Below are 15,213 nucleotides of genomic sequence, written 5' to 3' on the forward strand. Positions count from 1 at the left end.
TGGAAGACACAACTGGGACTCTGTCTCATTAGTAGGTTAGGGTCTGTTGCACTTGTCTGCCAATACCTATCTGCCAATATTATGAAGTCTTTCCAGTTCCTAAGTGCTGATTTAGATAAATGCTTTTCTGATACAAACGAAACCATGTGGTATTGAATGCGGCCACGAAAATAAGCGCTGCTGTATGTGCCCCGGTTGGAAGAAGCCTAGAGAGACCTGTCTTGAATCAGGTAGGAGAGGAGGTGCAATTAGGTTCCAGTGTCTATAACTGCGCCATAAAAATGTCAAACCTCAGTCTTCCAGGAATCCCAGAATGTGAGGGATCTTGAGGGTCAAAATTGATTTTGGATCCTTGGTTTTCTATCAAACATGATTTGGTGTATTAAGAAGTGCCAGAGAAAATAACAAAATAGGCCTTCCTCTTATAGTTTTGGTAATGAGGACAATGACAAGGTCATCTATGAGTCACCTAGACCTTTAGAGTTGCATACAAGCCCCAGGGTAGCCTGGGTGCCCTTTGAAAAGCAGGATTCAGACTGTTTGAAGAGACCTGAAGTGATTCAATGACCCAGGCAGGACTTCTGTCAAACTGGCCATTGTGACTCTCCTCGTGGTACCTGAGATCAGAGAACTGGCATTTGGTGACCCTGGGGAACACTATTAACTCACCAGAGGGTCTGTATTGCCCTCTTTGAGTAAACCTGGATTATTATCTGAAATCTAACTTATGCCAAGGCTGATTGTGAGCACTTTCCCCCAACCATATCCCTGAAGTTTAAGTGTCTCGAAACTTCCTTGACTCTTAGTTTCATTCTGTCTGTCTCAAATTTTCCTACAAAGAGGTCACTCTAGTCATGTGGACTTTGGGTGTTTCTCCAGCTAGAGATTCCCTCTATTTCTTCCCAAATCTTTTTTGTGTAGGCCCACATCCAATCAGGTGCGGCCTTCACCTCTCAGGCCACAGAACTCTTCTGATCTGGCTCTGTTAGGTTTACACCATCCATCATGCAACTGATTAACAGTTATGAATCCAGCTTATACTCCGTCCAGGATTCTGTAATAATTGTACCAAATAGTACCCTTTTTATGAATTGATATTATTTCCTCAAAGACACTATAAGCTTCTAGAAGGTAGGACCCTATCTCCTCAAATCCTACATCTTGTCTGGCACCCTGCCAGCATCTAGGTGGCATTTAATGTCTCTTATAAAATGATTCTTTACAAAAGTAGCCATTAGTTAACTTCCTTGTTGGGTACCCTCAAAATATGGCTTAGTACCCATACATTTTCAGGTATATCTGTTGTATGAAGGTATGTACATTGTATGGTGTTTCATATTACATATATCTCTAGATTTAGAGACTGAGATTGCCCTGTGCCTAATGGGTGCCTGAGAAGCAATGTTGCTGGCTGCTTGGTGCAGAGACAGCTTTACACACACACACACACACACACACACACACACACACACACACAACTCAAGAAAAGCCTAAAGCATTAATTTATTCTCTTAGCTCTTTGAGATGCTAATGTATCTAACCAATTCACAGCCATCAGCCACAATCCCTTCGGTTTAAGAGCTCTGTCTGATCAGCGAGCAAAAAAATAATTAAATCATCCAGGGTTCTTTTACTCTGAAAACCTGAGACATCTGAGCTCTCTTTAAAGCAGATCACACACTGAAACCAGGATGTCTGAGAAAATTGGCGGAGGTCTGAAGTAGCAAGTGAAAATGATGCCACTAATGGCGTTGATGATGGGTGGAAAGGAGATTACTAACAATTTAGTGTTCTGTTCTTAACTCCAGTCAAGCATTTACCAAAAGAATTAAACGGGTTGAACTTTGAAAATCTAAATCAAATCTTGAAAGCATGAGTATATTTTGCTGGTGGAAAAGAAGGGAAAGAGGGAGAAAGTGCTTCAAAACTGTCTCCATCCCTGGTGCAGCTCCTTAATGCAGTGCTTTTAAAGCAATGCTCAGAGCTTTAAGACTATCTGCTGTGTTCCATTCTGGTCTGAAATTGTAAGATTTTCATAAGAAATGACTGTTTCATCCAGCGTCCCGCAGTCCTCTACCATGTCAAGGAGCTTCAAGGAGAGAAGCCACATTCTGTAAAAGGGGCCTTGGTCATTATGCACAAAACAAGCCATCAAGACACATGTATCTGTCCTGTTCGTTTCACGCCATCCTTCCTGTCTTCCCTGCAGCTACCTCATCCCTGAACTCCCAACTGCAACAGCTCCAGCAGCTCCAGCTCCAGCAGCAGCAGCAACAACAACAACAGCAACAGCAACTGCCTCCTCCACCACCAACCAGCCAGCACCCACAGCCAGCCTCACAGGCGCCCTCACACTCTCAACAGCCACAATCCCGGCCCACACCGCCCCACCAATCACCACCTGCCTCACAGCAGCCACCGGCTCCGCCAGCTCAGCTGCCGCAGGCTCCTCAGTCTCAACAGCACCAATCCCACTCCCACCCCCAGAGCCAGAATCAGTCATCTCCAAGCCAACAGAGCTCAAGTCCCCCTCAGAAACCCAGCGCATCTCCAGGACATAGCCTTCCGTCACCGCTCACGCCGCCCAACCCTCTACAGGTATGCTTTCCATCCTTCTCAGGAGGAGGGACTCCCCCATGGTGTGGTACAGTCCCCAAGGCCAGGAGGCCAGCAAGACATAGCATCCTGTTCCACAGTGTCCAATTCAAATTGATCTCCTAGTCTTAGGGAAGAGGAAGCAAATGGCAGGCAGCTGGGGAACGAAACAAATGTAAACGAAACAAATAGAAGTCCATTGACGCTGCCCTCCGAAGGATAAATGTTATGTCTTTCTTTCGGTGAGAGGACAGCGGTGTAAGTGCACTTGTAGCCTGTAATAACTCCATTTTATGATACTTTTTGAAGGCTGCAAAGATAGCATCCAATTAAAATTATTACTAGCACAGTTTTGTAGCCCCGTGGAGAACTGCATCTCCTGTCCACGAGGCTTGCTGGTTATTTCTCTATATTATGAATACAACAATGTCTTCCCTTCAGTACTTTCGGCTCTTTTGTTTTTATTTTTCTAAATACTCTCTGGGGTTAGGAGGGCAAAGAATTTTAGCCCCAGTCTGATGTCCCAGATTCCAGCCATTACTTCACAGACTAACAAGTACTCTAAATGTATGCCCAGGGCCTCAACAAATCTGCATCTTGATACATGATAAAGCTGCTGTGTATTTACTTTATTACTGTGAAACTGAAGAATAAAAAATCAATACTTTAGGTTAATCATGAATGCTTATCTTTAACCCACTATCATTGAAGAGGAATGAAGAGGAACATTCTGGAATATATAATTCTAACTTCAGAAAGGCATTCTTTAGAACGGATTAGCTTCTAAACAGAATGACTGGGGTGCCAAGGCAGGAGGTATCAGCTACCTGTTTTTCAACTTACATGAGGTACTTTTTCAATGAGATTCCAAATGACTCAGGATATTTCTAGGTGTGATGACAAGCAAGTGAATAGTTTAGGCATCCACTTCAAGGCCAATTAGCCCTCCCACCTTCTCTAGAGGTGAGCCTTGATCCAGTCTCCCCAATCCAAGGATGACACCAGCAATGGCATTTATGGCTATTAAACAGGAAAACAAGCAAAATCGCACAGATCAGCACACAGCCTAAAGGCAGGTAGATTAGGAATTTAGCAATTTAGAACTGATTTTATTGGATGATCCATTGCTTTTTCTCTTTAAACTTGCTCACTTGGAGTGGTTCCAAGTTTACCTGGAAATCCAAACACTGACTGAGGAATGATTGTGATTTCCTGGTTAAAGGTGTTTAAAGGTGACTTTCACCACGAGCACATTCCAAAGTCAGGGCTAAGGTGTAATTTTTCACAAATATTACAAGGGCAAGACAACCTAACAATTTTGACATGATACTGAAATGAACTCAAGCTAGAAGTGTTTTCCTGGGACCCCTAACATCTGAAGGGAGAGGAGACGTAACCAAATGCACACATGCCCCAGTGTCAGCAGCTGAAATGTGTGTCTGTCATCCCAGAGACAGTTTAATGCTTTTTAAGAACAGTTAGCCCGGCAGTGGTGGCACTCGGGAGGCAGAGGCAGGCATATCCCCGTGGGTTCAAAACCAGCCTGGTCTACAAGAGCTAGTTACAGAATAGGCTCCAGAGCTACAGAGAAACCCTGTCTCAAAAAGAAAAAAGGAAAACAGAAAAGAAAAGAAAGAACAAACAGTTAAACACAGTTAAAGTAGACAGACCTAGACACCAAGAGAACCGGTGACTTTTACACAGTTAAAGTAGACAGGCCTAGACACCAAGAGAACCCGTGACTTTTACACTCTATAGCACACTACCTGATAGAAACCATGTGTTTTAAACACAGTTAAAGTAGACAGGCCTAGACACCAAGAGAACCAGTGACTTTTACACTCTATTGCACACTACCTGATAGAAACCATGTGCTTTATACACAGTTAAAGTAGACAGGCCTAGACACCAAGAGAACCAGTGACTTTTACACTCTATAGCACACTACCTGATAGAAACCATGTGCTTAAATTTGACTCCCAGTGTTGGAGAGTTGCAGTCCATAATAGCAGAGAGGGCATGGGGGGCAACTCAGTCTGTAGCCACAGTGGATGGCAGAGCCTGTTCACAATTGTAAACCAAGAAGTACAGACCAAAGCAGGAACCAGGGACTGCCTTTAAATGGCTCATCCTCAGGGATGGATTTCTGCCAGCCACACCCACCTAGAGGTTCTACAGCCTCCCCCAAATAGCCCCACTAGCTGGGGAGTAAGTTTGAAACAGGAACCTGCGGGAGATGTTCAGATCCAAACCACGACAAGATGCAATTAAACATTTCTACACTGCTCCCACCGAGACACCAAACTAGGTTACATCACCAAAGAAAAAGTCATCCTGCCTTGAGAGATGGCATGACTTACACCTGCCCAAGTTGTTGATTATAATCCAGAGTTGTTTCCCATTTAGTAAAAGCCAGCTTGGAGCTGTGTAAACGCCAATCTTCACAGAACACTGACAACACCTGAGGAGTTCTAAGTTGGCTCCCAGCTGCCGTGGAAATTCTGGACTGTTTAGTTTTGTTTCACTTTTCAGCCAAGGGATGCTCAAAGTCACATTTTGTCTCCTTAGAGTCCTGATAAAATATTCTCATTTTCTTGTCAGGACTTTTGCTTCTGAACTTAATCAATATATTTATGATATTTAAGTGGACCTGAATGAGTGACCACCAAAGAAATGCCTTGTTGAAAGTTTAAAACCATTTCTGAATAGATACAGAATTAAACTTGAAGAAGTCTCTGTCAACAAGAATAAAAATCTGATGTCAGGCATGTGTAAACAAAGGGAGAGTTTCATGGTCTAAACTTTTTCCCCCAACACTCGCTGTAGGGCTTTTGAGTTTGTGAACATGGAAGGTCTGAACTCTTAAAAAAGAAAACCACTCTAAAGCCACCATGCAGACATTTAATTCTCAGAGGTAATGATCTTTATGAAATAAAATAAAATGTATGATCTGAAAATTATTCAGGGAATAAAGATCAACTAAATTTGTATGTGACAACTTAAGTTTAGTTTTTATGATTCTTTGTTTTAATATGGACTTTATCTTCCTACATTATGCAAACTCCATCTGAGAAAGAGCATTTTAAAACTGTGCAGCATAGATTATGAGGGAAAGCCAGGGCATCAGAAGGCCCTTTTTGTTTTCTATTTGGTTCAAAACCATTTTGAAGGATAACAATTATTTCTTAAGCTCTATACTGTGATGTTTTCAGAAAAAAAAAAAGTCCTAAATGAACACAGGTTGTAAGACAGATTGGGGTGAGGTCATTTTTCAAGATGGAGGGAAGAAAGTGAGCAATGCTGGCAGGTAGCAACACCTAGACAAAAGGTCTCCAAATAGCTCCTGTCAGGGTTTTCTGTAAAATTGTGGTATAATTTGATTTCACTTTTTCACCCAATTCCATGAAATGGATTGCATTTACAAAACCAGATTGTTGTTTCGTGGCAGACAAGACTCTAAAGCATTACCCCTCCAGAAAAGCCTGGGTAAGAGAGGAACTTTGTTCATTCGTTTTGATCATTTAGGGGCCAGGGAAGGGTGGGTCTAGAGTGGACAGCAGAAGCTGAGCCCTGCAGGGCTGTGTTCTCCACCAAGACTCAGAGCCTGCTCACTCGGGACTTCCTTCTGTCCCAGGAGGCTGAGGAGAGACGTTCTAAAGAATGAAGGGGAATCTCACAGGTCCTCAGGAGCCAGGCAGTCAAGGTGCACAGGCAGGTGTGGGCAAAATGCAAAATGAACTTAAGTATTGAGTTCATGGAACAGAAAAGTGTAGTGAGGGCTGAAGTTAGTCCTTGGATTCAGGGGTGCTTCTCAACCCATGCCGCTTCATCTTGCTGTAGCTCATCTGCATCAGAATGGGCAAGGATCTAAAACAATGACATAGAAGAAAGCTTTTAGATTGGGAGGACTTCTCCACATTGGTCGAATGTGGCAGAGAGCCTGTGAGCCTGAGAATGGTGAGGCCTCTCCTTTCCAGCCCTTGGAGACTGTTTTTCCTGGTATGCCCTGCAGAGTTTTCCACGCACTGGAGACATCACAGGCACTCTGCTGATGTCCTAATGAGCAGAAAGGTTCTGACAGGCACTGGCTGGAGCCCACTGTGGCATACTGGAAAGTTGGTGGCTTCTTTCTCATCCCAAGTCACTCGTGGCTTTTGTCTGGTTATTGTAACCCTCGAATGTTGTTTTCCTCATCTGCCATTTCTAAGAATCTTTTCAGGCCTCTGCACGCAGGATCCAAATGTTGGTAGAAGTCTAAGCCTTTAGTGGGCTGCCGAAAACCTTATTTTCAGATTTTTCGGAGTATTCTTCAAGGTCAGGTGAATTTCTTCCCACTCAGCTGGATGGCAAAGTGGAAAGAGAGAGGAAGACAAGCATAAGTGGGATAATGATAGCAGAAGAAGGTTTTAGCTTAGCCAGAGAGCACAAATTAAACTCAAGTTTGTATCCTCAGAGAGTCGCGGCTCTGCGCTCTCAGCCCAGATTGTTCTGCCGTACCTGTGCATTAGAGAAGCTTAAGGAACGAAACGCTGCATTTAACCTCGGCCTTCTGCGAACCATCTTGCATGGCAGGAAGCAGGATAATCTTTTCCTTTTCTTGTTGTACTGCACATTTTAATAAACAACAGAGGGACAGAAAGGAAGATGAAACAGGAGCAAAAAAAAATAAAATAAAATAAAATCTATGCTTGTATGAAAAATGAGGGGCCTGATCACCTCCTCAGGCTCCGAAGACGGTATAAGAAGCATTTATTTGCTGATATGCAGGTCTAGTAACAGCCCAGTAAAGAACCTTGGTCAGAATCCCACCTTGGTTACAGAGGGGCATGACCTTCTGACTTTCTTGACAATAGTTTCTTACTGGCCCACTCTGCATACACTCACTGTCAATATGTAATGGGGAAGGGGAGTGTCATACCCCTTTCTGAAGCAGAAAGTCCAAGTCTTGAAAAGTAGTTCTTTGCATTATTTTTAAAGCAGGTTTTCTTCAACAATGAGCACACCTCCTCCCCATTAAAAAGGCCAAACTCCCTCTCCCTTCAGCAATTAGTATTGATCAGTTTAGCTCAAGGTTCCTGGCTACAGGATTTCTCATTCGTAAAATTAAACCCTTCTGAGGCCCTTTCAGTTCCTTTTGAGCTTTGCATTAGAAATCAGTGACACTGTGTGGTGTTGGGGCCTCGCACGTGGACACTAGTGTACAACCTCCTTCGACTGTGATCAGTTCTGATACGAGAGTCCTCTCTGCACTCACACAGGCAGAAACACCTACAGGAGTGAGACTAAGGTAAGACAACGTGGTTCTCATCTCAGATCCAGAATTTAGGAGCACCCCCAAAACACGCTAATTGAAAAAGATAATAGTCTCATGCAGTATTTCAAAAGTTCAAATAGCAATCATCCATCATCATAAGATCTCAGGTTTTAATCATTAAGCCAGGGTGAGTTGCAGTCCATTCTAAAGCACAAGGGGAAATACAGGGAATCGTGATGCACTGGCCTGAACTTGAGACTTGCATTTTCAGGGTTAAAAGGCTGCATTAGGTTGCTTTGCATCTTGACCCTTAATGCAGCACCCAAGGCTTCCTCACTCATGGCTCCTCCACCTGTTGCTACCAGATGTGTTAAGGATGTGGTTAGCAAGCATTCTCCACAGCCAGAAGCATCCCATCTGTTGGAGGTTTCAGTTCGCCTTACTTTCTAGAAGTACTGGGAAATACACCAAATTTTTGCAGAGCAGGGAAACAAAGACATATTGGCTAATAGATTAGGAAAGGATAGGGGCTTGTGAATCCATCTTCCTCTTTGCTCACGACTAATAAAGCAATCTTTTTTTTTATTTTGACTGAAATATTAGGACAATCAGATAACTTTTTTGGTTGACTGATTTTCCTTAACTGTTTTAGGATTTCCTGAAATCAAGTAAAGTTGCTAAACATGATAGCACTGTCACCATGTAGCCAACACTCTCCCACAGCAGTCCAATCACAAAGACCTTGGCATGGGCTGGGAAACATTTCCTCTTGGCCTAAAGACCCAAAGAAAACTTGATTATCATGGATGAGAAAATCCAGCAAAACTCAGAGATGTACTGCGAAAATTAGATGTAGCACACTAATAGAGATGTTTTGTGTGCTATCAATTTGCCGAGCAAATCTTCATTAGCCTATAGTTGTAAAAGAGTAATACTATTTCGGTTCACACCACCATCCAGAAGATTGAGGCCTTTACTCATGATTTGGCCATTCAGCAAGAGGCCTGGTGGGAAACAGGACTCCCTTTGCCCATCTGTATTAAGCATTGAATAAAATAAGCAAAATATATTTACCCATATACTCTGAAAAGGACCATTTTTCCTTTTATGAAAGGAAGAAAATCTCCTTTAACAAAACCCTCAGTTCAACATTACTGACATTTCAAAGAATTTATTACAAGCATTTGAGATCCAGGAGGAACAACAAAGTTTATATTGCTTTGAGAGTGGCAGGGGGAAAAATTAGTTTACCAAGAATATACTTATACACTGCAGTGATTCTTTGTCATTGTTTAGATTTACCATTCTACTGTACTCCCTGTCGATTAGTCAGATCGTGGGGAAGGGATTTAACAAAGCAGGCAGTGTGGCCTCACCACTCACTGTGAAAGCTCACATCAAATAGTGAGAGACGGAAAGTGTGTACAAGGTGGAAATTATTGCAGCATTTAAATGTGGTAAGTCCTAAGTTGTCAAATACAACAGACCCACTGTGATCATGACAATGGGGCAGATCCATGAGCTCAGCACGGAGCCCGGCACCATGCACCTTCTAGTCCCAGCATTGGCTATTGACAGGAGCTGTTGAACCAATCCCCAGATAAGTGCAGAATGGTCTGAAACCCTTCCTTTTACCTCCGTGTTCATAAATGTATCATTTGGCTGATGCTTTTCTCTGAACAAGCAAAACTTGCATTTATGTGAACTCAGTATAATATTCTAGTACTTTAACACTGTGTTATTCTTTATGTCTTAGCCTCATTTCCCACAAGTTTGAAGTAAATTTTCCATGGGCTTTTAAATTGACTCCCAAATCATAGACTCGCAAGTGAATATTCTCTAGGTTGTAAAAACTAAAGCACTTTTACCAATCTCTGCAAACATTTGGTAAGCACAAATGGTGTGCATTGCAGCCTTGAGAGCATCTGCAGATCAGACTTGGCACACCTTAGAAAGTATCTTTTCGAATCAGACAATGCTAGGATCAAACGCTACCTCTGAGGAACACGCCGGTCAGGTCAGCACATCCAGCGAGCCCCTCAGTTTCCTCTGTGACTGGAGAGTGGAGCTGGGGATGAAATGTAATGGCGTATGGGAGAGCTATTGATACGGTTCCAGAGGATAGAGCTAGTGCCCGGTGGTGACTATCGTTCATTGACTGTAGCTATTCTAACCTGGGGAGGTAATGAGACCAACAGATGCACTTGGACAAATGCAAGCAATTAATCTTGGGCTACAAAATGCATGCATTCATAGTGTTCACCCCTGAGCCTTATCTTGTGACCCTGAGTCAGAAGGGTGAAGGGACTCTGAATGGAATGTTTAACAAAGGCTGTTGAGAATCTCCAAGGGGTGTAAGCCAGAAAGAAAGTAGATGCTTGCATTTAATCCTGACATTCATTAACCACCTCATTTTAAAGACTTAAACCTGCAAAATCTCATCTTTACCATCAACATTATTAAGAACCAAAATAAACTTACTTCTAACTTACCAAAGTAGTTTCTAACATGTAAATAAAGGGGGCCTTGTTTACTTATTGTGAGTGTGTATGCCTGCGTGTGTTCTCACACATGCTCTCGTATGCTACTCACATAAGCAAACTAGAGGACAATTTTAGGGAGTTAGTTCTCTCCTCAGGATTGACCTCAGGTTGTGTAGTCCAGTGGCAAGTGCCTTCACCCACTGAGCCACCATACCAGACCAAAGAATCTTGGTAATATCAGCTCTTCTGCTAGCTTTTGAGACTTAGTTGTGCTTTTATTACATGAAAAGTTTATATTGGATGATATTTTAAACCTTTCTAGATCCACATTCTATTCATGAAGTGAATAGCATGGTTTGATGGCAAGGGGAAAAAATCAAACATGTACACTATATTCCGTAAAGTATATGCAATGTTCAAGAAATACTCCTAATATTGACTAATATTTATAGTGTTTTGAAATTTACATGTGTGTTTTCATATTCATTATTTTATTCATGGCCTCAAGATCTGAAGCTCTAAACATTTATTAAATAAAAATTTCTGGGGCTGGAGAGATGGCTCAGTGGTTAAGAGCATTGCTTGCTCTTCCAAAGGTCCTGAGTTCAATTCCCAGCAACCACATGGTGGCTCACAACCATCTATAGTGAGGTCTGGCACCCTCTTCTGGTCTGCAGGCATGCACAGAGACAGAACATTGTATACATAATAAATAGATAAATAAATAAATAATTTAAAAAAAATAAAAATTTCTGTATATCTTACAGAATTAACTTCAATTTCACATTTCTACACAACCCGAAAGAAGCTAAAATTATTTACCAATATGGAGTCTCAAAAAATTGAAGCAACTTCCTAAGCATCATTAAAACTGACATAATTTGTACTCTGGAGTAGGTGTGATTTCAAATTGTCATCACTTATATTTTTCTACATCTGCAATGTCTATTTTGAATGCCAGTGACCTATATGTTTGTGTGTTTTCCTTCTCTCTTGCCATCTCCCACTGCTAAGACTTAAATATTGAACTTATGAGTACAAAAGCGGAGGTTGGAAGGGCACCCTGTTGGGAACACCATCCCCAGAGTGTCCACAGACCTAGCACAACAAAGACAGAGTTGCTTCTCGGAGTGGCTATCCAGTGGAAAGCACAATTCTATCCTTGGCCACTCAGCGAGTCTGTCTGTGAGGCCAGAAGAATGTGCAATGGCGGGAGTGCTTAACAATTGACTGCTACTGTCTCTTTTGAGTCTCAGAACTAGTGGCTATGTCTGAAAACCCAGTTGGGTTCAGATTAATGCACATTCCTAGCCTAGTTCATATTGTCTGAATTAAAGTTTGACGGTGATGAGTCCAGTACCATTTTGTTTTCTCTAATAGGAGATATTTAACTGTCGTTAAAAAGAAGAAGAAGAAGAAGTAAAGTTAGGAATCCCTTCGTTTTCTCTGCTGGACTCTTCAGAGTGGGGCCTCTCTCTTTGTATTTTATTATGGCGATACAGGGCACTTACAGCTTCTAAAGAGAACAAAATATTTTAAGAGCTCGGATAAGAGAAGGTTGAAAACAATCCCTCTTGCTATCCTAGGAAAGCTCTCTAGGCCATGATCTGTAAGACTTAAAAGGTTAAATCTTGTTGATTAGGGGAAAATACCTTTGTATTATTGCCTGTGATCTTAAAAAATGATGTTCCTTGCAAACTCAGCACACGCAGTACTCTGCATACAAATGGACTTGTTGAAGATTTTATCTTTTCTCCAATATGCATTTTGTTTGTTAGTTTTTCACTTAAAAAAAATTTGTGGACTTAAGTCTGGGTCCTCAGTTTTATTCCACTGATCGGTATGTCTGTTTTTATGTGTGTACCATGCTGTTTTTATCACTAAAATTCTGTCATGTCCCTTAAAATCAGGGATGGCAATACTCTAACAGGTCCTTAATTGCTCAGGGTTGCTTTAGTCATCCTGGTTTTCTTGTGCTTCTATATAAAGTTTAAGATTATTTCTTTTTCAATTTCTGTAAAAAATTGTGTTGACATTTGAAGGAGACTGCATCGACTCTGTAGACTGATTGTGTAGGGATGGCTACTTCATGGTATTAGTCATACCAGTCCATGAATATAAGAGGTCTTCTATCTTCTGGTATCCTTTTCAACTTCTTTTTACAAAGTCTTAAAGTTTTTATTATGAAACTCTTTCAGTTTCTTAGATTTATTCCAAAATACTTTTGAAGATATAGTCATTTGTATTTAGGGAGGCTACTGATTTTTGTGTGTTAATTTTGTGTGCCATTACTTTGCTGAATGCTTTATCAGCTGTAAGAATTTTTTAATAGAGCCTTTAAATCTTTAAAGTATAAAGTCATATAATCTGCAAATAAGGATACTTTAAATTCTTCCTTTCCTATTTGTATCCTCTTTATCTCCTTCACTTGTCTTATTGTTCTAGCTAGGACATGATGGACTATACTGAACAATAGTGTAGAAGTGGATGTCCTTTGTCTTAATTCTGATGTTAGTAGAAATAATTTGAATTATTCTCCTTTTAGAATGGTGTCGACTGTGTGGTATGGGAAGTCCTTCTGTATATGTGTTGTTTTTATAAATAAAGTTAATGAATAAAGAAGCTGCTTTGGCCTGTGATGGGGAAGAATAGAGCTAGGTGAGAAAATTAAACTGAATGCTGGGAGAAACAACAACAACAAACAACATCAAACAACAACAGCAGTGTCAGCAAAGAAGTCCAGGATCAGGTGGATTCAGTGCGGTGTTCTCCTAGATCTTCAAAAATGAATGATTACCAATATGCCTGAAATTTTCACAAAATAGAAATGGAAGGAACATTCCTAATTCTTTTTGTGAAGCCATGATTGCCCTGATACTAAAACAATACAAGCACCCAATGACAACAGCAAACATAGACAACTATAGACCAGTAATCCTTTGTGGATATTGATGCAAAAGTTCTCACTAAAATATTTGCAAATTCAATCCAAAATCACACCAAAAATATTATCCATCATTATCAAGTAGGTTTTGTCCCAGAGATGCAGGGATGGTTCAACATACAGAAATGAATAAATGTAATCAACTACATAAATAGACTGAAAGATAAAAACCCCATGATGATCTCATTAGATGCTGAGAAGGCCTCTGAGAAAAATCCAACATTCCTTCATGATAAAATTCCTGAAGAGACTAGTGATACAAGGGACATACTTCAATAAAATGAATCCAGTTCATGGCAAATCCAAAGCCAACATCATCTTAAATAGAAACACTAAGCATTTCCACTCAAATCAGGAGCAAGACAAGGATGTCTACTTTCTTCATACCCATTGATTATAGAACTTGAAGTCTAAGCTAAACCTATAAGACAAATAAAGGAGATAAAAGGATTACAAATAGGAAAGGGAGAGACCAAAGCAGCCCTATTTGCAGATGTATGATTTTATAAATCAAAGACCATAAAGACTCCAATAGGAAACACAACTAATAAACACTTTCACCAAAATAGCAGAATACAAAAGCAACACACAAAAGCTTTCTAGTTACAAATGATAAACATATTGAGAAACAATATTGTTTTTATTTTGAATTGGAACCATTAATATTGAGAGTTGTTAAGGAGCACTGTTTATCTATTCCTGTTATTTATTGTGGTTCTGTTTTCCTTCCTTTGACTTACTCTACTGGGATTATTTACTCCCTGTAGTTAACCTCTTGATACTGAAGGGTTTTTTTTTTCTCTTTTTGTGCTTTCTATAGAGTTGGATTAGTGGACAGAAATTAATAATTTGTTTTGATCCTGGAATTTTTTTCTTCTTCAGTCTTTCGTGATTGATATTTTTTCTGAGAATACTAGTCGAGGTTGGCATCTGTGTTCTCTCAAGACTGGTAGAACATCCATCCAGCCCCTTTGGCTTTCTGAGACTCCTTCGAGAAGCCAGGTGTTATTCTAATTGCCCTACTTGTATATGTGACTTGGACTTTTTCCCCTGTAGCTTTTGATATTCTTTCTTTCTTCTGTACATTTAGTTTTTTCATTATTATGTGTTTTTGTGAGTTTCTTCTCTGTCATGTGTACTTGGTATGACTCTTGTACCTTGATAAACATCTTTCTTTAGATTAGGAAAATTTTCTTCTTTGATTTTGTTAAAATATTTTCTGTGTCTTAGACCCGAGTTTCTTCTCCTTCCTCTATGACTGCCATTTGTAAATATCTTGTTCTAGTGTCTCAAGATTTCTTGGATGTTTTGTGCCTAGAATTTTTTTTTTCAATTTAACATTTTCTTTGACTTAGCTATCCATTTCTTCAATGCCTGGGATTCTTTCTCCCATGCCTTGTAATCTATTGGCGAGGCTTACTTTTGACTTTCTAAAATTTTCACTTTCAATTTTATTTCAGTTGGGTTTTCCTTGGTAGGTCTAGTTTTTCTTAAATTCTCCTTTCATGTATTTAATTGCTTTTATCATTTCATTCAACTGTGATTTCAAGGTCTTCATTAAGGTATCTTTTCAAGGTCCTTGAACATATTCATAATTGCTATTTTGAAGATACTGTCTTGTGCTTCAGCTAAACTGCTTTTCTCAGGACATATTATATATAATACAGTTGGTGGTTTCTGGTAGAAGCATATTGTCTAGTCGTGTTTGTATTTTTTGTGTCAGGATCTAGGCATATAAAGTTATGATGTTCAAGGTATTTGTTGTTGAAAATTTCTGCTTTCCCCATTGATGGTTGGCTTTTCCATTCTTTGGTTGCCTTTGCCTACTCTGGGTTTAGTCAAGTGTTGTGGTTATAGGGTCCCTGGTAAAGAATGTTTCTTCTGGGTAAGTATTTGTCTCAAAGAGACAGAGCAAGTCTAGAAGGAAAAACTGAAAG

General features: G+C 40.4%; 1 protein-coding gene across 2 annotated transcripts in view; it reads left to right on the top strand.

Annotated features, from left to right (window-relative positions):
- The window catches only part of Pou6f2 (POU class 6 homeobox 2), a 374,686-nt gene that overhangs the window by 260,270 nt on the left and 99,203 nt on the right, over window positions 1-15,213 (top strand). For both annotated transcript variants that reach the window (XM_041630792.1, XM_041630791.1), the window contains exon 4: window positions 2,210-2,598. In XM_041630792.1, the coding sequence (XP_041486726.1) occupies window positions 2,210-2,598 (389 nt within the window). The remainder of the gene's footprint in view (window positions 1-2,209; window positions 2,599-15,213) is intronic.

Source organism: Microtus oregoni, unplaced genomic scaffold (genome assembly GCF_018167655.1).
Source record: "Microtus oregoni isolate MIOR12 unplaced genomic scaffold, Mior012 000035F_ref0000213, whole genome shotgun sequence".
NCBI lineage: Eukaryota > Metazoa > Chordata > Mammalia > Rodentia > Cricetidae > Microtus > Microtus oregoni.